This window comes from Molossus molossus, unplaced genomic scaffold (genome assembly GCF_014108415.1).
Source record: "Molossus molossus isolate mMolMol1 unplaced genomic scaffold, mMolMol1.p scaffold_m16_p_24, whole genome shotgun sequence".
NCBI lineage: Eukaryota > Metazoa > Chordata > Mammalia > Chiroptera > Molossidae > Molossus > Molossus molossus.
In genome coordinates this window covers 6459268-6483352 of record NW_023425360.1, presented here as the reverse complement: position 1 = coordinate 6483352, position 24085 = coordinate 6459268, and the positions used below count along the sequence as shown (strand labels likewise).

The window sequence follows — 24085 nt, the reverse complement described above, 5'->3', positions numbered from 1 at the left end:
AAGGTTGTGGTATATGTGTCCTTTAGTCTGTCCATCTTGCTCTGTAACTGCTTTGTTTTATGATTCTCTGTTCAGCTTCATAGCAAACTTCAAGACTGTTAATTTCCTGTATGGAAAGCCAATGCCCTTTCCAATATGTGCCATGAAGTGATAGGCTGGTCTAGTCCTGAGGACAGTGTGTGAAATTTAATATAGTATTGATAAAAATAGTATCACTCCCTTTCAGTGCAGTTTTGAATGTGAAAGATTCCCTGTTCACTCGCCTTAAGCTTGGGTATTGATGCTGAAGCTGGATTATTACAGATTTTTATAGACTTCATGGGGAAAACATTCTCAGAAGTTCCTGTTGCTTCAGTAACAGAAACTAAATTTGGGGGCAGCGGATTTCAGCTGATATTAACCAGGGTTTGTGCAGAAGGCGTCCATTCCCAGCTGCTTCTCAAGCTTGTAAACATTTCCATTTGGATGTGGGGAGGAACATGTTGGTCTGTTGAGTTGCTTTACTTGTTGGGTAACTATGCAGCTGCCTTTTTCTGTAGACCATTATCTACCACAGGGGTGGGGAACCTTTTTTGCTGCCAAGGGCCATTTGGATATTTATAACATCACCAGAGGGTCATACAGAATTATCAACTTAAAAATTAGCCTGCTCTGGTTGATCAGACATTTCATTAACTCTTAGTGTGGTGGCCGGAACTGCTTCTCTGTGGCGAGGCTGTGCCGTGAGCTGGTATTGATGCTGCTGCTACTCGCAAATGCTCTTCCAGGTTTGCGGCGGTCAGTCCGGAGCACAGCCGACCCTTTGCGATGGTTAGTTTTGAAAAGAACTGCTCACAGCAGTGAGTGGTTTCGAACACAGATGCATATTTCAGTGCCTGTCCCCTCCAAGTGGGGAAGCCGTCATTGCTTAGGTAACGTTCGCAGAACGCAAGCAGGGGGCGGGGCTGTACCTGGCGGTCAGCTCATCATTGCGTTCAGCTGGGTGATTTCGTGTTGGAGGTTATCAGGCACATCAGCTGGCTCCACAGTGAATGGTGTAGCAGAGATGCTCAGTCCCGTTTGTTTCTTTTCACATTGTTGTATCTTTCATTAAATGCATCAGTTAGTTTTGCATACTTATCAGCATATTTAAGTGTTGTAGGAGGACCATGTTATTCCTTTCAAGCCACGCTTCCCAAGGCCTCGATTTAGCTGCAAGTGATTTCACGTTTGAAAGCAGGGAGCCGAGAAGCTGGTTGGGGCCCTGCAGCTTGACGTTCAGCTCTGAGAGGTACTTGGTGATGTCCACCATGAGCGCTACATCACACAGCCGCTTGCTGTCATTGAGTTCCCCGACAGGGTTTGCCTTCCTCTCCATGAACTGCTTGACTTCATCCCGCAGTTTGTGAAACCTCATGAGCACGTTCCCGCAACTCAGCCACCGCACATCACAGTGATAAACGAGATCACCGACTCAGAGTCAAGGTCATTCAGTAACTCCTTAAACCGGCGGCTGTTAAACCCTCTGCTTTTGACAAAATGTGTGCATGACACTACTGTTGACATCACATTGCTGAGCCGCACGACTGTGCACAGAGACTTTCCTGGTGTAGGATGCAGTGGCATCTAATTCAGTCACTTGGGTCAAGACTGAGACGATTCAGTTATTTCTTGATAGATGCAATTAACCCTTTCTGGGAGCCAACCATGGCTGGAGCTCCATCGGTAGTAAGGCCCTTAACTTCAAATGTTAGCTCAGGTTTTTTCATTGATAAAACAAGTCTCTCCAACAAGTCCTCACCCCTTGTAGGGCCACGCACGGTCCCAGGGACAGCAGTTCCTCTCGCGTGTCAAACTCTGCAGTTACCCCAGGAACGAAAATGACCAGTTGGACAGTGTTTGTTATGTCCATTGTCTTGTCACAGGCCAGAGAGAAAAACCGGAAATCTCCTGCAGAACCTTCAGTGCTTTTTCAGTGTCTTGTGCTAAGTCAGCAATCCGATCGGAGACGGTTCTCTGAGACAGACCAACACTCGGAGACAGTTTGACTCTGTCTGGTGCTAACAGCTCCGCAGCAGCCACCACGCATCTCACCACCTCGCCCTCTGCAGGGGCCTCAGCTTCTCTGCCGTTAGCTCGCTCACTACACAACTCGTCTGAATGGCGTTGTCCCCGTCACAGCGAGGCCCAGTGAAAGCGGCTTGTTGTGATTCCAAACTCCCCTGAAGAGCATTGATTTACTCCAGAAGCACCTGGCCTCCCAGTCCACGGAGTTTAGCATGTTCTGAGCTGTACTGATGCTCCAGGTCGGCTGTTCTCATTACTGCTAACGCACCGCCACACACCAGGCACACAGGGTTGCCTTTGACTTCAACGATTATTCAGCGGTTATTTTGCTTTGATCGCTGTTCTAATCCTGCATCTTGGATTTGGAATATATTCAACATTCGTATCCTGGACTCTTGAGGGCTTTTCTGTGTCCTGTAATTTCCTTAATCTTCATCTGAGATTCAGTTTTCTTGAGGATTGTTGATCGTGGATGTGTGTGTCAGGGTTGGATTGGAGTTATTGTCTGTGTCGACAGCATCGTCGTCAATCATCAGAGACAAGGTCATCAACACCTCGTGGAAGCATCTCATCTCGTCTCATCATCACCGGGTCGCCGTAGTTCCCACAGTGTGTTAACACTTTCACAACGTGTACACTCCCCGCCTGCCTGGCCCTGACTGTCCTCTGAGTCACCGCAACACAGGCAGACAGGCTGTGGGCAGCCAACGAGAAGCCTCCGTGTCTGTCCGCCATGTACTCCTATGTGTCCTGTCTATCCCATAATACATGTTCCTTGCTTGTCTTTCAAAATTTACATTATTATTATGATTCAGTTAATATAAATTTACGTTGATATGAGACAAGCTCCTGGATTTATTGAATTCTGAGTCCCGCCTGTGGTTGCCTTGGCAGGGCCAGACCAAACGCCCAGGCCGGACGTCCCCCACCCCTGACCTGCTACGTGGGGAAAACAGAGGGTTCGTCTGCAGTGATAAGTTCTGGGGGAGACGCAGCAGATGACTAGTCTGCAGAGACACTTGAAGCATGCACATCTCTGCCTTCAGCCTTCTGATTAGTGAAGGGTTGCTAATTCCACCAAGGTTTTTCCCTTTAAATGAAGAGAAGACCTTCTCTTTCTTCTCTTCTTACTGTGTTTGTCCCCTCCTCACCCTGCCTCATTGTTTATGTACAGTGTAGCCGGTATTTCTGTATGTGGAATGGTGACGTGTTAGAGATGCGAGATACTTTCCTGACGACCTAATCCAACTCCTTCCATTTACAAGGTAAGGCATGGAGGTCAGGCTGTGTATTAGGTGAGGCAGCAGTGTAGTAGTGAGAGGTTGAGAGCGTGGATTTTTGAGTCAGATCTGCGTTCAGATTTTGGTTCCCACTATTTACAAGCTGTGTGACCTCATACAGGTAACTTGAACCATGAGCCTCTTCATCTGTCAAATGGATTAACGTGAGGATTATTAGCAAAGTAACTGGAACAGAATAAAAGCCAGCAAAGATGATGTTGGTAGTTAGGTCTTTGTATTTGATCAGCTATGATGTCAAAGCTGTAGGATTAGGGTGTTTACTTTTTGGATGAACTAATGAGAAGGGCACATGCTGAGTGAAAAACAGAGGCTAACCCTTAATCTGTCAGTGAGTTAACATGTATAGATTGCGTGATTTTTGAAGAATATGAATTCCGAAAGCCAGTGAGGACGTATGTTTACCCCCTGATGTATTTCCAGCGTGCTTGAAAAGAGTTGGGGGTGGGGATATTTTTAAAAATGCCCTGGAGTTTCAGAAATGGATTTTAGATGCCAGGAAGCAACTTGGAACAAGAGGATGAGATCAGTTGATATAATTGGAGCTTGTTGCTGGTCCTTTTACTCTGTTCTCTGAACGTTTACAGTGTCCCTATTTCTGTACGAACAGATGAGATAGAAAATGACCAGGTCTCTCTGTAGCAATGCCACGTGCCCGAGTGGGGAGGGAGGAACCCAGGGTGAGGAGAATGTGGACTGGAGCCCACGGTCAGTCTCGAACCTTCATCTTCGCTTAGCTTTTCCCTGTAGTCGGTACTGGGGCAGTTGGGTTCTATTTAAATGCTCCTGGAGATGATTTTAGAACGTGAACTTTCGTTTGGTTGTACCAGCATTTGGGGAGGGGAACAGAAGGAAAGAAAGAGGAACCAGTGATATATTTTTAAAACTGTGAGAATAGTTGAGCTGTGAGCTTCGACCTCCTGGGGTAGGGGCTGAGGCTGGGTTGGCCTGTGGTTTTTCCCCCTTCTGCTTTCCTGCTCATGGAGAGCCAACCACAGAGGCAACTGTTTCGGGTCCAAGTTCGAGAGCTGGAAACACCTTTTCCGTCTGAGAGGGAGAATCGGTGTTACTGAGGTTTTAACTTCCAACTTCCGAAGCGGTGGTGATTGGAGTGGCTCTGTTTTTTAAGGGCTCTGCTGTAGCTGCCAGTATGGGTTTTGTTTCTTAGTTTTCATCTCGCACAACTGTTTTTCCTCCCTTGTTGGGCGTCCTAACCCGGGTGGGCATGTTGCTGGGCTGCTGTCAGCGAAAGGCAAAGCTTGTAGGACACCTACCCCGGGTCACCTCTGCGCTGCATCCGAGGTGCACAGCTTTGTTTGACCAGAGGCAGTGATTACTCACTCCCTTTCAGGCGGAGAAGAAGGGCCTGTGGCTAGCAAGGGCTTGGGCCTCAGCTCCCTCCCCCCACATCACCGACCTGCAAGGACCACAGCAGTCCATCCATTCCGCCAGTGGACACTGCATGGTCAAAGTGTGATTCTTTGGCTGGCTCATATTTTTGGAGCAACCTTAGTTCTTCTGCCTTTCCGATCGGTTTGAATTTTGGCCGTCTTAACCATGACTGTTCTAGCACTGAATTTGCTGAAGTTGGGGGGCTGCTGTGGGCCTGTGGGTTTCAGCAGAGAGCCAGGATCTCAGCTCTCTGGAGAGCTTATTTGGACTATTTATAGTTTGCTGTTCTGTCCACAGTCTGTCTAGAGCACACACTCAAGTATTTGTTGAATGGAATGATTCCCCTTTGTTGCCTTTCGTATATCTATTATTTATTTTTTTGCATGCTTTCCAAACCCTCTTCTCATCCCCTTTCACATGGGACTGCTTTCCGGACGGCCTGGGCTCTCTGAGGATGGAGATGCCCGCCTTCCGGACGGCCTGGGCTCTCTGAGGATGGAGATGCCCGCCTTCCGGACGGCCTGGGCTCTCTGAGGGTGGAGACGCCTGCCTTCCGGACGGCCTGGGCTCTCTGAGGATGGAGATGCCCGCCTTCCAGACGGCCTGGGCTCTCTGAGGATGGAGATGCCCGCCTTCCGGACGGCCTGGGCTCTCTGAGGATGGAGATGCCCGCCTTCCGGACGGCCTGGGCTCTCTGAGGATGGAGATGCCCGCCTTCCGGACGGCCTGGGCTCTCTGAGGATGGAGATGCCCGCCTTCCGGACGGCCTGGGCTCTCTGAGGATGGAGATGCCTGCCTTCCCGACGGCCTGGGCTCTCTGAGGGTGGAGATGCCCGCCTTCCCGACGGCCTGGGCTCTCTGAGGATGGAGATGCCCGCCTTCCGGGCGGCCTGGGCTCTCTGAGGATGGAGATGCCCGCCTTCCGGGCGGCCTGGGCTCTCTGAGGATGGAGATGCCTGCCTTCCGGACAGCCTGGGCTCTCTGAGGATGGAGATGCCCGCCTTCCGGACGGCCTGGGCTCTCTGAGGATGGAGATGCCCGCCTTCCGGACGGCCTGGGCTCTCTGAGGATGGAGATGCCCTTTTCCGGACGGCCTGGGCTCTCTGAGGATGGAGATGCCTGCTTCTCTTTCCTACCATCCCTCCCAGTGGGCAAAACCTGCAAAGCAACTGTTTGCCTTTTAGGACAGTTGGAAATCTTTAGTCTTTTTTCCCCTAAATTGATGTGGTGGTTTTTTTCACTGTAAAGTTTCTCAGGGAAAGTAGCCAATTGAACTGCTCATTATGACCACGTCATTAGCACTTGGGTCATTCTATTATAATACTGATTTTATGAAACACCTATGCTATGTATTTTATGAATTTTGAAGTGTTGTAATTCAAAGGACAGGATATTGTGTGGTGGATGCCGGACTCTCTCTCCTTTAAATATTTAAAGTCTCACGCCCATAGTAATAGGGTCTGTTTCTGCGTTTACAAAAAACGATAATTAATGTGCATTTCTGTTATGTCCCATTGATCTCCTCACACACAGCTCGAAATGCTAAAATATTTTAAAGCAACAGGGTTGTTTTTCTTCAGACTTTATTTTTGATCTTAGTTCAACTGGGGAAATCAATTTTCCACCTATGCAGTGTGTGATAAGTTATGAACATATGTGGCCCTCTAAGAATTTCCCATTAAGAATTCAGAGCACCTGAAATTCATGAAATAGTATCTAAAGTTTCTTGTGTATCTGTTATTCTAATTCCAGAACAAGTGTAACACCACACAAGCTTAAACTTTATAGTAGTTTGATAAATAGCTGCCTTTTTAATCTTTTTTTTTTTTTTTTTTTACAACCATTTTGAGTGAATTGATCAAGGTAGGAGAAACTGCAGAACTTTTTTTTTTTTTTTAACTTGGAAGTTGATTTTAAACTCAGTTGAGAACTAATCTTACCCATTGCCTTAGTATTGTCAAACAGTTGTTATGTTTGTTTTACGAAGCAGCGTGTCTGAATTGAAAGTGAATGATCTTTATAAGCCCTAACTCTTGCAAATTAGCATTTTCAAAAGGCACAAGACATCTTCCTCTTATGGTTTGAGTATTTCATTAGAGACAATGTCTCACAATCTCTGAGACAAAATAACGATTTTAACCATTTAAAACATTGAAACGTTTCTGTTGTGTTTCTAACACCTCTCCTGTCTGCCACTTGGAGGAATAATCTGATAGTGCTCTGGTCATGCAGTGTGTCTAAGAAGGCAGGCTGTGTGTTGCTGAATAATCCCTAACAGAGTAGCCACTCTAGGTCCTGGGGTTTGTCCAGCTAAGGTCAGCCAGCTCAGTAACGTCCGCATTTGTGTGAGGGCCTACGTGCCTATATTTAGTCTTTCCAGATGATTTATAACTAATTGCACGAATCCAGTGGGCCGCTTGCTTTTTGGACGGTAAAGGTTAAGGAGGATGAAGGAAGTACAAAGGCTTGAATTTGGCAGCCCCTTTACCGGATATCTATTTTAACCCCCTCTGAAGTTAATTTACATGCAGCCCAGCTGTGTCGGGGTTTTTCTAAAATTAAAGCCTCTTACTCTTGTTACCGGAGGGATAGACGGTCAGCGCACATTGGAACGATGCTCTTGCCGGCCTGTGTCTGGACCCCCGGCAGCTCGCGCAGTTCCGTTTCCTCCGGATAACAGGATACAGCTGGTGGCGAAATTCTCACCTGTTGGAATAGCCAGCCGTTTGGACTTTTCTTTCCCATTTAGGTCTTTGCAGAGCAGCATAAACCATTTATTTTGTGTGTGTGTGTGTGTGCAGGAAACCACAGCCTGTGTTAGACACCAAGAGAGAATTGAAATAACACGTGTATGTGTTCCTCTTCCCAGAGGCCCCCACCATCATGCGAGCACCCCAGTACAGTGCTGAGCAGCTCTTCACCTTCCCAGAGGCCCCCACCATCCTGTGAGCGCCCCAGTACAGTGCTGAGCAGCTCTTCGTCTTTCCAGAGGCCCCCACCATCATGTGAGCGCCCCAGTACAGTGCTGAGCAGCTCTTCGCCTTCCCAGAGGCCCCCACCATCATGTGAGCGCCCCAGTACAGTGCTGAGCAGCTCTTCGCCTTCCCAGAGGCCCCCACCATCATGCGAGCGCCCCAGTACAGTGCTGAGCAGCTCTTCGCCTTCCCAGAGGCCCCCACCATCATGCGAGCGCCCCAGTACAGTGTTGAGCAGCTCTTCGCCTTCCCAGAGGCCCCCACCATCATGCGAGCGCCCCAGTACAGTGCTGAGCAGCTCTTCGCCTTCCCAGAGGCCCCCACCATCATGCGAGCGCCCCAGTACAGTGCTGAGCGGCTGAGTCCCCCCACTCTGGTCCCTGTCCCACCTCTGCCCCATTCAGCACGACGATCAGGCTGCATCTCTTAACACTTGGCAGGATCCATTCATGAGCTGCTTAGATTACGCTTCTGGGACCAGGCTGACTTCAGACGTTTTGATTTTTGTTCTTATGGCTGTAGCTGCGGATCCTTTGCCAGCAAATGGTGCAGAAAAGCTACTGATTATTTGCCGTTTCTGATGTTCGTATCAGTCAGGTATTGCCTTAGTATTTCCTGGTCTTCAAGCAGAGACAGGCAGACTGGCAGGATTCCTGGTGGGGAGGAAGGGCGATGTGGGCTACCCTGGGACCCCCTCTGGTTATGAAGTTCTGTGGCTGACAGGGTTTGGCTAGGGTTTAGGATGAGGACCCCAAGGGAACGCCAGCCTTCACTGGCTGTACCCCAGGGAGGCCATGGTGGGGTCCGGCCTGGCCCTTCTGGTTGTGGCACTACAGCAGATACTTGCTGTCTGGGTCTGAGTTCAGGCTACCTGATTACCAGCTTCTTCAGTGCTACCTCTGGTGAGTCTTTGAACCTGCAGCTGTGAATGAACAAAAATTTGAGCTGAGCTTAAACCAAAAGGGGAAAGGAAAAACAGAGCAGAGATGTGTGATGCCGTAGCCACTGTGTGGCTGTAATGTCTTTAGGGTAGTTCTGGGCCACAGTGGTTTGTGTATTTTCTTCTGTCTCCCTTCTTTGGCTTCTAAGGCCACGCAGTTTTGAGCTGCGTGAATTCCCAGGGGTGTTTCTCCTGCCTCCTCTCCCACCCTCTCCTGCTGGTGCTTCTCATTCTTCTGGATCCATCTTAACAGCTCACTGCGCTGTGTTGGCTTTGGATGGGCTGTTCCTTCCGCTCTGATGCTTCTCCTGTGTCCACTTGGTGAAACCTGTCTCCGGGTTGTCCTTCTCCGGTAAGCCACCTGGGCCTCCACCTTCCGGAGAGTTTATTGCTCCTTCCTGATCCCTGTAAAGTTTTTATTAGTATATTTATCATACTGTACTGTAATTATCTGCTTAAATGTGTGTGTCCCTTATTAACTTGGTAGTTGCCATGTAGTATTTATCCCCAGTGCTCAGCAGCTAGCTGTTTGCATGTCATATTCTTGGGGCTCAGAAATGCGAGATTAGCTGGAGCGCCAGGCAGATTTTATGCACATAGATAAAGAAGAGGAGGCCCTAAGTACTGAAAAGTAAGCTCTAAGATGAGTGTAAGAAGGCTCAGATTTTTATATTAAATTAAATTTCTTTTTTCTTTTTAATTTTATTTTTTTCCTTTATTGGTTTTTGGAGAGAGAGGAAGGGAGAGGGAGAGAGAGCGCGAAACATCAATGAGAGAGAACATCAGTTGGCCGCCTCCTGCATGCCCCCCTCTGGGGATGGGGCCCACAACCTGGGCATGTGCCCCAACTAGGATCGAATTTGTGCCCTCTTGGTGCGTGGGTCCGCGCTCAACCATTGAGCCACACTGGCTGGGCGAGTTCTGATTTTTTTATACCATGATAATTATTTTAATTATTTGCGTGTGTTTCCTTGACCTAAATTTGGGGTCATTGTGTCTGTTGGATAATCCAGCGCTGATAAAGGATAAATTAAATAGGGAATGTGGGGGTTAGTGTTTTTGTTTTAGTTTGCTGTGTTTTTTGTCTTCCTGTGAGTGTTGTCGTGTGTTGGACTCTTCATTTTCTTCATATCCTACCTGCCTGCCCTAGGCTCCCGTCCGCTCCCTGGCTGAGCCCAGGTGTGACCGGTGCTTGGCTTTTTTCTTGGTGACTAGTGGGCACTGTGTCATGTGAGCCTGGGACCGAGCGAGGCTGACAACCGTAAGGGAATCGACACGTGCGAAGGGTTTCAGCACCGCTGTTTCCTAAAGTGTGGGCCATGCTTCCAAAGCCAAAGGCATCGCCGGGTCTGGTCTTCTGGTTTGGACACTCTGACGGGTGAGGGGCAAGAAAAGACCCGCCATTGTTTAGGGGGCCTCCGGGTGATGTTCCTACGCACTGAGGTTTGAGAAGCATCGCTTAGAACTCAGTTACTAATGGATGCAGTTTTAAACAGAAGGCGTCAGACTCCTATGAGATTTCCTTAGTGCCTTATTTAGGAAATATTTGGTACATGCAGTATTTTCCTTTTCTTTGGAGAACCTGACATCCTCACCAGGAAAAGCCCATTCATTTGCTCGCTGCTTTTCCCATCGTGCAGAATTCCGTTCCCACCCCCAACCACCGCGTAGCATGTGACAGCCACCAGCCCAGACTTCGTAGGAGTCAAGGAAAGAGTCTTTGGATCCTGTTATTTCCCTCTAGGAACTGCTGAACGTTGACTGGTACACAAAAATTCAGAGTATGCACTGTCATTTTCATGTTAACTCTTACCCCAAATGCTTGTGGTTTCAAAGGATTTGCTGTAGCCCAGTCTCAGTCTTAGCAGGGTCCGGGCCGAGGACATTCTTTTGCAGCACGCTCTGCCGTGCAGGTATGCTTAGGGCAAAACGTTCTGTTTATACTTGGCTGGATCCCAAACAGTTGCACTCATATTGAAACTGGGGGGTGGCTGTGGGGGGTGGTTTGCACATCATTTTTTGTGCATTTGGAAACTTCCCTGTTGTGAATGACAAGAACCACTGAAGTGATCGGTTTGTCCGGCCTGGGACAGCTGTCTTAGGAAGTGGGCCGAGGTCACCAAGCTAACAGGTTCAGGAGCGTTTATAGGATGCAGCATAATTACCTGATACAGTGTTGGCCGGAGCCTGTGATTCCGACAGCCCTGGACATTTCATTAATTGTGGAGTTCCTTTGAAAGGGTTCCCCAGTATAATGTGTGGATACGGCTGAAGAATAGCAAATTTGGTTATGTACATACTATGGGACAGACATTTTTATTTTAATTGCCTTTTTAAAAATTCGCTTTAGGGACTGTTATTTGTAGATTTCTTCAGTGTGCACATGTAGGAAAAAATATCTTTTTTACTCCTTTGCAGTTCAATTGTGAGACATTGAATGGCAGCGGACTTAAAACGGATGCGTTGTACATCATGTTTTCTTCCTGCGTTTACAAAACCAGTATCTGTTCATTGTTTGAATAGTTGTGATTAAGAAACCGGCAATTTAGGAATGAAAATTCCCTGTAATTCTCAGAGATATGCATACTTAACATTTTGGTATTTGCTCCAGATTCTTTCCCGTGATTATTTTGTTAAATATATTTGACTTGTAATTTACCCACACGTGTATTTGAAGACAGAAATACATCGCTGGCGTACCTGAAGCTTTTCATGTAACCGTTGTGGTTTTCAGTGTATTTTGCTTGGTCGTCTCTATTGAGACCCAGAGAGTCTACAAGGAAGAAGAAACTGGCTTCCCCTCTGTGCCTGGGAGCGTGCTCAGCATTTCACTTGGATTCTCTCTCGTGATGATTTTGCCAACGCTACTGTGTAGGCAGCAGTTATTATACTCTTTCTGCACATAAGAAGACAGGCAAGTTAAGTGACTTGCTCAGAATTAATCAGTAAAGAACTTGGGCTGCCTCCCCATTTAATTAGCTTTCTTGTCTAGAGAATATTGTGTAGCCCCTATGTCTTTCCTGTATTGATGTTTGTGGTCCGTACACACATAGTCATCTTAAATTTCTGGGCAAATTAGGAAACACCAGAGGACTCATAAGTCTCTACTGTGTCTCCATAGAGTTCTCCAATCCTTATGGATTACCAAGGTTTTAATTCACGTTTCAGTTCCCACTGATATTTCTTCTGCTTGTGACAAGGACACTTAAGTTAGTACAGGTATATTTGGTTCATAAATTTATAAGTTCTTTGAATTCCTCGTTCCAGGCAAGTCCGAACAGGACCAGGAAAGCTGATTATAAAAGGCCAGTGAGCTTAATTTTAAATTAAACGGATATTTAATGCACTGAGAACATACTGGCGTGCCTCGCTCTCTCTTTCTAATCCATGCTTGCTATTGGAATCCGACGGGCTGGAAATCTTTATTTTTCTATGATAAGAGTTGCTTATTGCTACGTTTCTCAATGTAGATTTCTGCAGGTGATCTTAACACCTAAAGTTACAGAATTGTTCAATGAGGGCAGGCAGGAGGGAGGAGTACCCTGGGTGCATGGGGTGGACCAGAGAGTGGACCAGGGTGGGCATGAAGATGGTCAGTCAGTGGGGGGCCACCTGGCTGTCAGCATCCTCTGTCTTTGTCCAACAGCAGCCTGAGTCCTGCCCCTAGTTGGAGCTGAGTGTGTTTAGGAGTCTGGTTGTAGAGTTTTCCCCGTTAAGTGTGTTAAATGCTTTTTAGGTGAATCTTAATCTCAGACATAGACATCCTGACCAAACTGGCAGATCTGTGAAGATTTCACTATTGGGAGGATTTTATTCTTTAAATTCTGTGTTGTCACTAAGTCATTGCTCTTTATTCTAAGCATTTGGTCATCGATAGCCTCTTATTTATTCCGTTTGAATTTCAATTAATTGTTAGTGAGATTTTATGATCTGTTAGAACACAGAGTGTGGGCATTTTATCTATTCTTTTTGTATGCATGAATGACATTTCTGTACTGTTGTTTATATCCCTGGCTAGTATGTGCTTTGAATTCAGTTACCTATTATGAATGGGTAAAAATTCTTTCCAGCGGTTCTCAACTTGTGGGTCGTGACCCCTTTGGGGGGTCGAACGACCCTTTCGCAGGGGTCGCCTGAGACATAACAGTAGCAAAATTACAGTTATGAAATAGCAACGAAAATAATTTTATGGCTGGGGGTCACCACAACACGAGGAATTGTATTAAAGGGTTGCGGCCTCAGGAAGGTTGAGAACCACTGGGCTAGACCAAATTATAATGAAATTACTTAAGTCTGCTCCTCTCTTATGAAGTGGGATCAGCTTATTCTCAAATTTAGGGTGTTTGGCAAAGGACCTGGCCTCCTGGAGTCCACAGTTCTGGACCATAATATTTTAGCTTAGATGATTCACCAAGTTAAACTTTTAAGAACATGCTATTATTTTTTTCGCTGTTCTTGTTTTTGTTAATCGAGGATATTTTTCCCATTGCTTTTTAGAGAGAGTGGGGGTGGGGGGGAGAGACATTGATGTGAGAGAGACACATCATCAATTGCCTCCCACATGCGCCCTGACCAGGGCCAGGGATCGAACCTGCAACCCTTTGGTATGCGGACCAATGCTCTAATCATGGAGCCATACCGGCCAGGGCAGGAACATGCTATTCTTAATGTTCAGGAATGTATTATGCAATCTTGGAAGTCTTTAAAGTTCTTCGTAAGATTTTTGTGAGAATTCAGTTAGCGTAAGTAAGGTAGGGGATTCAGCTATTAATTTTAAGGAGGGCGACAACTTTTAGTTGTTGGAAGGCCTCTATAACCTTCCTTTCTTGAAAGAAGGACAGAGAGAAGAGAGTTCTAGGGGGTCCCCTCTTCCCCCAGGCTCCCTGGGGGGACTGGGAGGAGCCTCTGGCTTTGCAACATTATGTGAATTTGGAGGATCATGCAAAAGCGTAATTGAACATACGCTGTTTTTGCTGTAGTGGTCCCTGCTTTTAATATCCTGTTGGTTGTTGAAACTTCTTTTATGACAGTGAAGTCTTTTGTCTTTGTTTTTCAGTGGGGAAATCTCTCTCCCCACTTGAAAAGGTTGATTGAACCTGGGCTACAAGGAGTTTTGCAACCTTTGACCTTGTTGCCTTCCCAAACCCCTAATCTCAGACTTCAGATTGAGCTCCGATAGCCATGCTTGGCATTTGGGACTTTAGCTGGTTTTTATATTTTTGACGATAACTTTTCATTTGATTCTCATTTATTTCTTCTCCCTTTTCTTTTTCAGTGTCCTGGGTCATGAAACTTAATCCACAACAAGCTCCATTATATGTGAGTAAATCATGACGTTTCTTTTCATTTTGTACTCATCGCTCCTGTTTACTTGTTACAATAAACCCCCAAACACTTCTATGTTCTTACAAGAGGAATTTTTAACCACCTACACGTGAATGGCTTAACATGCTTTGGAAATTGAATTTGATGTAGTAAATTCTGAATGACTAATATACATGCACAGTTCTGAGCCGAGTACAGATAGCACCTGTAAGACTGAGCTAAAATAGTCAGGGTGATAAGATGCATGTGTTAAACAATTGCATTGCTCTGCAAAATGATTTGGTGGCTTCTTTCTTTTAAGTGCATTTATTTCTGGTAAAGATAGTGTGATCTTCCTGCAGCCATTGTGAGTTACCCTGTGTTACAGCTAGGTGGCGCTCTGTCACTGGCGAGAGTGCTCTTTGCTCTAGGCATCTGAATGAAAGGCTGATGTACCATCTCCCCAAAGTGGGGGAACTATAAAATGAAGTGGATACATGAGTGAATCAGGGCTGGAAAAAGTAAATTCTAGGTGACTCTTTTTTTTGTTTAATTGTCATGAGACTGAATGATCTGAATTGGGGTGGTGGAAAGTGCTGTTTGGCGAGGCACCAACTAAGAGGTATGGATAGTTAGGGCTACGAGAGGACAGGGGTTTTGGGTTGCCATGGTCGGGAGAGTTGTAATAAATGGAATAACTCAGTATGTGGCCTTTTGTGACTGGGTTTTTCACTCAGCATAATGCTTACAGTTTATGTTAGAGAATCTATTCATATTTCTTCCTTTTTTATTGGTGAATAATATTCCACTGTATGGATATACCACATTGTATCTATTCATCAACTGGTGGATGGACATTTGGGTTGTTGCAGTTTTTGGCTAGTATGAATAATGATACTTGAGCAGCAATTTTTGTGTGGAGGCATGTGTTTTCATATCTCTTGGGTAGATACATAAGCACATAATTGCTTGGTTACATGATAACTTTAACATTTTGAGGACTTGCCAGTTTTCTACGGCAACTGCACCGTTTTACATTTCCACTAGTAATGTTGAAGGTTTTAATTTCTCTAAATTCATGCCAACACTTGCTGTTACCTGACTTTTTTATTGTAGCCATCCTGGTGGGTATGAAATGGTATTTCATTGTGGTCTTGACTTGCATTTCCCCAATGGCTCATGATTTTGACCATCTTTTTTTAAAATATATTTTTATTGATTTTTTTCTTTTTTTTTTTTTAGAGAGGAGGAGGAAGGTAGAGAGAGAGAAACATTGATGTGAGAGGGCAAAATCGATCGGCTACCTCCTGCACGCCTCCCACAGGGGATTGAGCCTGAAACCCACGCATGTGCTCTGACAGGGAATTGACCTGGGACCTCTCAGCCCATGGGACAGTGCTCAGTCCACTGAGCCACACCAGCTGGGCAATTTCGAGCATCTTTACATGTGCTTATGGGCCATTTATGTATCTCTGGAGAAATGTCTACTCAGCCCATTAAAAAATTAATTTTTCTTTATTGATTTTAGAGAGTGAGGAAGGGAGAGGGAGAGAGAGATAGAAGCATCGATGAGAGAGAACATCGATTGGCCGCCACCTGCATGCCCATCAGGTTGGGCCTACAACCTGGGCATGTGCCCTGACTGGGAATCGAACCGGTGATCTCTTGGTGCTTGGGTCGGTCGATGCTCAACCACTGAGCCACACCGGCTGGGCTTCTCAGTTCATTTTTAGGTGGGGTTATATGTCTTTCCTTCTAGTCTGTGGGTTACCATTTCACGTTCTTGATCATGTCCTTTGAAGCACAGACGTTTTTAATTTTGATGATGTGCAGCTTACCTATTATTTCTTTTATTATTATTTCTTACCCTCACCAGATTGATTCTGTATATTAAACCAACCTTGGATTTCTAGGATAAATCTCATTTGATCATGGTGTACAACTCTTTTTTTATGTTGCTGGATCTGATTTGTTAGTGTTGAGGATTTTTGTGTCTATACAGAAGACTTTTTTTCTTTTAATCCTCACCCGAGGATAATTTTTCATCTATCTTCAGACAGAGTGACAGGGATGGAGGGAGAAAGAGGGAGAGAGAGAGAGAAACATTGACATGAGAGGGGCATATCGACTGGCTGCCTCCTGCATGACCCCGACCAGGGCTGGGGACAAACTGCAACCTAGGTTCGTGTCCTTGACCGGAATCGAACCTGAAACTCTGGTCTGCAGGCCAATGCTTTAACCACTGAGCAAAACTGGCCAGGGCTATATAGAAAACTTTTGAAAACTATTTTATAGTTTGTCTTTTCTTCTCATGTCTTTGTCTTGTTTTGGCCATTTGAGAGTTTTTGGTTGGTGGACTGATGTAACTAAGTAGTGGCAGTAGGCAGAATGATGGTTCCTCAATGTGTCCAGAGCTCAATCCCCAGAGTCTGAATATTTATCTTACGTGGCAGAAGGGACTTGGAAGATTTGATTAAGGATCTTGTGATGGGAGGCTATCCTGAATTATCTGGGTAGCTCAGTAATCACAAGAGTCCTTATAAGTGAGAGAGGGAGTCAGGACAGTCATGAGTCAGAGGGTGGTTTATACATGCTACCCTGCAGGCTGTGAAGGAGGAGGAAGAAGGGGCCACGAGCCAAGGTTACAGCCTCTGGAAGCTGGAGAAAGGGAACACTTCCCCCCTCGAGCCCCCGGAAGGCACACAGCCCCCGGAAGGCACACAGCCCTGCACACCTCAGCAGTGAAAGGGACTGCAGATTTCTGACCTCCAGAATTGTAAGATAAATGCGTTGCCTAAAGTCTCTGTTCGTGGTGATTTTTGTAAGAGCAGCAGGAAACACACACTAATAATACAGGAAAATGAATTGATGGTGATGTGAAGATAGTGCAGGAGAGATTAGAGGCAGGGAGAACAGTGAGAGACTTTCTGATCTTGCTATCATAGACTTAAAAGACTCCAGCTAGATACCATCGCCTTCCACCTCTCCGTTCTAGAGATGAGCATCGAGTTCTGAGCATCATCTGAAGATGATGCAGTACGTGGGCACTGCAAACTGCTGCTAAATTGTGATTTAAATCTGGATTATATATTCTCCTTCCTAGAAACCACTACAGAGCTCGTTTAGCTTTTTAAAAGCTTTTTGTGGAAAACAAGCCTCTAGAAATCACTTCTGAGGAGTATTCTTAATTAAAGCAAGTGCTTTAAGTATGATTCTGTGTTTTAATTGGGCAGGCTCTATAGAAGAGTATTTCAAACTTCCGATTTCAAGCGTTATCTATCAGCAATAACACTTAATGGGGCAATTTGTTTTCTGTCGTTTTACAAAGAGAGTGAGTGTACTTCGTTCTCCATGAACTAAGTCACAGGGACCTGGTGAAGAAAAGTGACTGTCAAGTGGCAGTCCATTGGAGAGGACGACAGTTCTCAGCTCTTAGAGAAAGAAGTAATACACGAAAGGACGAGAAGAGTATGTTGAAGGTTTTCCTTGCAGTTTATATTTAGGATCTGCTAGAGGTGAGTATCGTCAGCAGAGAGAGGAAATATAGTAAATAAGGAAAAACACTGGATCCTGAGAGATACAAAAACACACAAATCTCACAGCACTTAATGAAGAGACTTGTACAATTAAAGTCCTTTTAAAAAATAAGTTAACCCAGGCTTAATTTTCCATTTCATGTTTTTAATTTTTTTTTTTAATGTTTTACTTGAAATAAGTTCAGATTTACAGAAAAGTTGCAGGAATACAACTCACCTCTATTCATCCCATTAACATTTAATCACATTACCTTATATTTCTCTGTTATTACATATTTTTTGAATTGTTTGGTAGTTGCAGACATCATACCCTATTCCCATAACTATTTTAATATATATTTCTCAAGAACTGGGACATTCTCTTTCATAACTACCATATAATGAACAAAAACAGGAATTGTAGCGTTGATGTAATACTCTTAAGTAATGCAAGTCCATATCCAAATTTCTGTGATTTTCTTAATAATGTCCTTTATAGCATCTTCCTCTCATCCCCTCCCCCCCCAATCCAGGATTTAATCCAGAATTATACATTGTATTTATGTCTGTTTCGTCTCTTAATCAGGAATAGTTCCTCTGCTTCTCTATCTTTCATCATCTTGACATCTTGGAAAATTATAGGCCAGTTACTTTGTAGCAGCTTGGGTTTGAACGATGTTTTCTCCTGATTTTGGCAGGATTGCTACATAACTAATGCCCTTATTAGTGTATCACGTTAGGAGAACACATGCTATATTCTTGTCCAGTTATTGGAAATGCAGACTTTGGTCCCTTGTTATTATGGTGTTGAGTTGCATAATTTAATTTATCTGTCCCAGAGGAACTGGGCATTTAAAGAAGATGGTGTACTTGTTCACTTCCCCTGTTAATGTTGTTTCTGGTTGGAAGTACCTTTTGCATATTGGATGTTCTTAACCTGTTCCCTGTAAGGTGTGCCCTTGAGTGTAAGAGAAAGGGCCGATGTCAGCGGAGAGCACGTTGTGAGAAATTCATTGCCTGAGTATTTTTATTTTATTTTATTTTATTTATTTATTTTTTTTATCCTCACCCGGGGACATTTTTCCATTTTTTGTTCAGGTAGAGTGGGAGGGAGAGAGAGGAACAGAGAGAGAGAGAGAAACATCGATGTGAAAGGAACACATCGAGTGGCCGCCACCCGCACAACCGACCAGGGCCGGGGACAAACTGCAACCGAGGTACGTGCCCTTAGCGGGAACCGAACCCGGGTCTCTCCGGACCGCAGGCCGACGCTCTAACCGCTGAGCCAAACCGGCCAGGGCTGCCTGAGTATTTTTAAACAAATGTAATTCTCAGCGAAGCTGTTGCAGCCATATTTAGTATGGACCGTAGTAGCCACTCAGTGAACATTTGTTGAGTGAATGAGTGAAATGCAATTTATAAAATTTTACTCAACTCACCTTCTTTTCCATAGAACAGCTGCCTTTCTTAAAGTTGCTGATTTGTTTCCCAGGCTTATTAATTTACCACCCGTGAGCCCTGCGTAGTTAACGATGCTATCTTTGTGACCGAAGGTGTTGCTAACAAGAAAATAAATGTGATGATGACATCTTTTTGTGCATGTGTAACTTTTCCTTTCCAGTTGTAAGGACATGTGTACCCAGATAATTTCAGGATAGCCTCCCATCACAAGATCCTTAATCAAATCTTCCAAGTCCCTTCTTCCACGTAAGATAAATATTCAGACTCTGGGGATTGAGCTCTGGACACATTGAGGAACCATCATTCTGCCTACTGCCACTACTTAGTTACATCAGTCCACCAATCAAAAACTCTCAAATGGCCAAAACAAGACAAAGACATGAGAAGAAAAGACAAACTATAAAATAGTTTTCAAAAGTCTTCTAGATAGCCCTGGCCAGTTTTGCTCAGTGGTTAAAGCATTGGCCTGCAGACCAGAGTTTCAGGTTCGATTCCGGTCAAGGACACGAACCTCAGTTGCAGTTTGTCCCCAGCCCTGGTTGGGGTCATACAGGAGGCAGCTAGTCGATATGCCCCTCTCATGTCAATGTTTCTCTCTCTCTCCCTTTTTCTCCCTCCATCCCTGTCACTCTGTCTGAAGATAAATGAAAATTTATCCTCAGGTGAGGATTAAAAGAAAAAAGTCTTCTATATAGACACAAAAATCCTCAACACTAACAAATCAGATCCAGCAACATATAAAAAGAGTTGTACACCATGATCAAATGAGATTTATCCTAGAAATCCAAGGTTGGTTTAACAAACAGAATCAATCTGGTGAGGGTAAGAAATAATAATAAAAGAAATAATAGGTAAGCTGCACATCATCAAAATTAAAAACGTCTGTGCTTCAAAGGACATGATCAAGAACGTGAAATGGTAACCCACAGACTAGAAGGAAAGACATATAAACCCATCTAAAAATGAACTGAGAAGCCCGGCCAGTGTGGCTCAGTGGCTGAGCATCGACCGACCCAAGTAGAGTTTTCTGTAGAGAAGTATTCGGTGGGATAACTGTCTTACCTGATCATGGGCAAGTGGGAAGGCATACTAAAAATGGTCCCTGAATTACTCTCTACTCCTGATAGGACTTATGGTCTGAATCACTTGTTTGCAGTAAACTGCACAACAAGGTACATGGCTGCTAATGTGTTTTTATGAACACAGTACACATGCCCTTGGGCTCCTTAGCCCCTCCACTGTCGAGGTAAGAGCTTAGACTTTCCCCAGAGGGGTAGGGGAGAAGGGGAGAGGGATAAAGGAAACAGATGTTGGTATTTATTTATAAAACAAACAAAACAGGCCCTGCCACCACCCACATACTGAGTTCTACCAACCTAGCAACCTAACAACTGGACTGTAGCACCAGTCAACAGATCCTCCCCTGACAGCTGAGAAGGAAGCAAGATGTTTAAACTTCCGGGAGTGGGAGGAGGAAAGGGTCTTTGGATGCCTCTTATCTTAGGCCCCAGGCTTATTCTGGAAGAGATCAGTGGAGGCCAGGCCTGAAGCTCTGCAAGGTACACTGTGTGTCAAGAATAGAGAGACCTGGATTAATCCCATACTTCATATGCCAGAGGCAGTCTCTCTCTCTCTCTCTCTCTCCCCCCGGTCATCATTGTTGTGACGATGCGCCCAAGTGAATGTCCCACAGTTAGGTCTGTATGTGGGGATGAACTTTGTGGGAGAGGCCAAGACTAGAGAAACATTTGTTGTTTTTTTTTAATTGTTACTATTTTTTTTGTTACAGATGTCCCTCCTTTTCCCCATTGACACCTTCCTTCCTGCTTCCGGCCCTGTCTTCACAGTGTTGCTGTCCGTCTCCATTGGTTACGGATATGTGCACCGTAGGCTCTTTGGTTTGTCTCTTCCTGCCCCACTCCCTCTGAGGTTTATCTGTGTGTTTCCTGCGTTCATGCCTCTGGGTCTGTTTTGTTCATTCTTTTCCACAAATAAGTGAGATCTGTGATATTTGTCTTTTTCTGCTTGGCTTATTTCACTTAGCATAATACTCTCCAGGTTCCTCCATGTCATCTCAAAGGATAAGAGATCTTTCTTTCTTATAGCTGCATAGTACTCCATTGTGTATATGTACCACAGCATTTTTATCCATTCGTCTACTTGGGCTGTTTCCAGATCTTAGCTATTGTAAATAGTGCTGCTATGAACATAGGGGTGCATATATTCTTTCTGATTGGTGTTTCAGGCTTCTTAGGGTATATTCCTAGAAGTGGGATCACTGGGTCAAATGGCAGTTCAATTTTTAACTTTTTTTTTTTATCCTCACCCGAGGACATTTTTCTACTTTTTGTTCAGATAGAGTGGGAGGGAGGGAGAGGAGGAGAGAGAGAGAGAGAAACATCGATGTGAAAGGGACACATCGAGTGGCTGCCACCCGCACGATCAACCAGGGCCGGGGACAAACTGCAACCGAGGTACATGCCCTTAGAGGGAACCGAACCTGGGTCTCTCTGGACTGCAGGCTGATGCTCCAACCGCTGAGCCAAACCGGCCAGGGCCAATTTTTATCTTTTTGAGGTAACACCGTAGCGTTTTCCATAGTGGCTGCACCAGTCTGCATTCCCACCAGCAGTGCACTAGAGTCCCCTTTTCTCCACACCCTCACCGTCACTTGTTGTTTGATGACTTGTTGATGACAACCATTCTGGCAGGTGTGAGGATACCTCATAGTCATTTTAATTTGCATCTCTCGCCCTGGCCGGTTTGGCTCAGCAGTTAGAGCGTCCACCTGCGGTCCGGAGAGACCCGGGTTCGGTTCCCACTAAGGGCATGTACCTCAGTTGCAGTTTGTCCCTGGCCCTGGTTGGTCGTGCGGGTGGCAGCCACTCGATGTGTCCCTTTCACATCGATGTTTCCCTCTCTCTTCCTCTCTCTCCCTCCCACTCTGTCTGTACAAAAAAATGGAAAAATGTCCTCGAATGAGGATAAAAAAAAAAAAAAATTTGCATCTCTCTGATGATTAGTGACGTTGAACATTTTTTCATATGTCTCTTGACCATTTATATGTTCGGTTTGGAGAGGTGTCTATTCAGGTCCTCTGCCCATTTTTTAATTGGATTGTTTATCATTGTTTTGTTGAGTTGTGTAAGTACTCTGTATATTTTGGAAATTAACCCCTTATGTGATGTTTCATTGGCAATTATGTTCTTCCATACAGTCCCCTCTTCATTTTGATGCTTGTTTCTTTTGCTGTGAAGAAGCTTTTTAGTTTGAGGGAGTCCCATGTATTAATTTTTTTCCTTTGTTTCTCTTGCCTACGATGATGTATTGGTGACAATTCTGCATCATGTGATGTCTGAGATTTTGCTGCCTACATTTTCTTCTAGGATTTTTGTGGTTTCACAACTTACATTTAAATCTTTGATTAATTTTGAGTTTATTCTTGTGTATGGTGTAAGTTGATGGTCTAGTTTCATTTTTTTGCATGTAGCTGTCCAGTTTTCCCAGCACTATTTATTGAAGAGACTGTCTTTACTGTATTGTATACTCTTGCCACCTTTGTCAAATATTAGTTGAACATAATGTCTTGGGTCGATTTCTGGGTTTTCTTTTCTGTTCCACTGATCTATATGCCTGTTCTTGTGCCAGTACCAGGCTCTTTTTATTATAATGGTTTTGTATTATAACCTGATATCTAGTATTGTGATCCCTCCTACTTTGTTCTTCTTCTTCAAGATTGCTGTGGCTATTCAGGGTCTTTTGGTTCCATATAAACTTTTGAAGTGTCTGTTCTAGATCTGTGAAATATGTATTGGTCTTTTAATGGGGATTGCATTGAATCTAAAGATTACTTTGGGTAGTATGAACATTTTAATGATGAATTCGACAAAGTAGCAGCATACAAAATTAACATCCAGAAATTGAGAACTTTTTTATATGTCAATAATGAACATTCAGAAAAAGAAACTAAAAAAATCCCATTTATCATTGCAACAAAACAATATACCTAGGAATAAACTTAACCAAGGAGCCTCAATTCTCGCTGATTTTTACAGCCAGAGTTCTCTTCCTGACTCTGGAACCCTGAGCTGGGGGCCTGGTATGGGACGGGGGACCCCTCAGTCCTCAGGGAGGACCTTCCCAGCTGAGGTGTCCTCCTGATCTTTATCTGTCCCATGTGGGTGTGGGACCAGCCCGTCCGCCTCCGCCCTCCTACCAGTCTCCATGTGGCTTCTGTAATTTTATAGTCGTACGACTTCCCTTCAGCTCGATTTCAGGTGGTTCTGAATGATGGTTCTTCTGTAGTTTAGTTGTAATTTTGATGTGGTTGTGGGAGGAGGCGAGACCGTGCTTACCTGCGCAGCCATCTGACTGGAAGTCTCTAGAATAATCTTCCTCACTGGTTTCAAAGGGTCCCCATGGGCACCGGGCACCTCATGGCTAATGAGACTCTGGAGTGGGTGGCCGTGGCTGACACCGACTGAGAAGGTTTATACTGCTGCTGATTCGTTAAATAAAATGTAAGAAGAGATTTAAAGAGGGAAAGCTTCTCAGATTCTTCAGTTATAAACTTGTTTTCTTTTTAATCCTTGCCTGAGGATATTTTTCTGTTTATCTTCAGATAGAGTGGGAGGGAGAGAAGGAGAGAAATACTGATGTGAGGGGGACACTTTGAGTTGTTTCCTGCACAACCTTGACCAGGGCCGAACCACAACTAAGCTATGTGACCTTGACCAGAGTCAAACCCGCGGATGATGCTACATCCGCTGAGCCAAACCGGCCAGGACTATAAACTTGTTTATTTGTGTCCCCAAGACTTGTAGTCTATTGAACACATACATCTCTAGATCTCCCTCCGGCAAGCCAAAAATCATTTCCCCTTACAAATTAAATACTTTTTAAAACCAGAGAGAGACTGAAACGTAAGATGTAAATTCTGCTCCAAGCTTATATATGGAATAATTGTTGTTTCCTGCCATATGTTTGGGATAAAACCCACATTTAATAGGGATAAAACCCACATTTATTAGATCTTCAAGAAGAGCCATTTCAGTTACGAAACAGGTTTTCAGAACCCCAGCAAACCTGCTTTATTATATCCTTCCTTCCTTTCCTTTTCCTTATACTGGGGGTTTTTGCATGTGCCTGCTTCTG

The 24085-nt window shown here is 44.8% G+C and overlaps 1 protein-coding gene across 8 annotated transcripts in view; it reads left to right on the top strand.

Annotated features, from left to right (window-relative positions):
* Window positions 1-24085, top strand: part of AKAP13 (A-kinase anchoring protein 13) — a 258664-nt gene that overhangs the window by 52671 nt on the left and 181908 nt on the right. For all 8 annotated transcript variants that reach the window (XM_036278132.1, XM_036278131.1, XM_036278130.1 and 5 more), the window contains exon 2: window positions 13927-13970. In XM_036278132.1, coding sequence (XP_036134025.1) covers window positions 13938-13970 — 33 coding nt within the window. In that variant the 5' untranslated portion in view covers window positions 13927-13937. The remainder of the gene's footprint in view (window positions 1-13926; window positions 13971-24085) is intronic.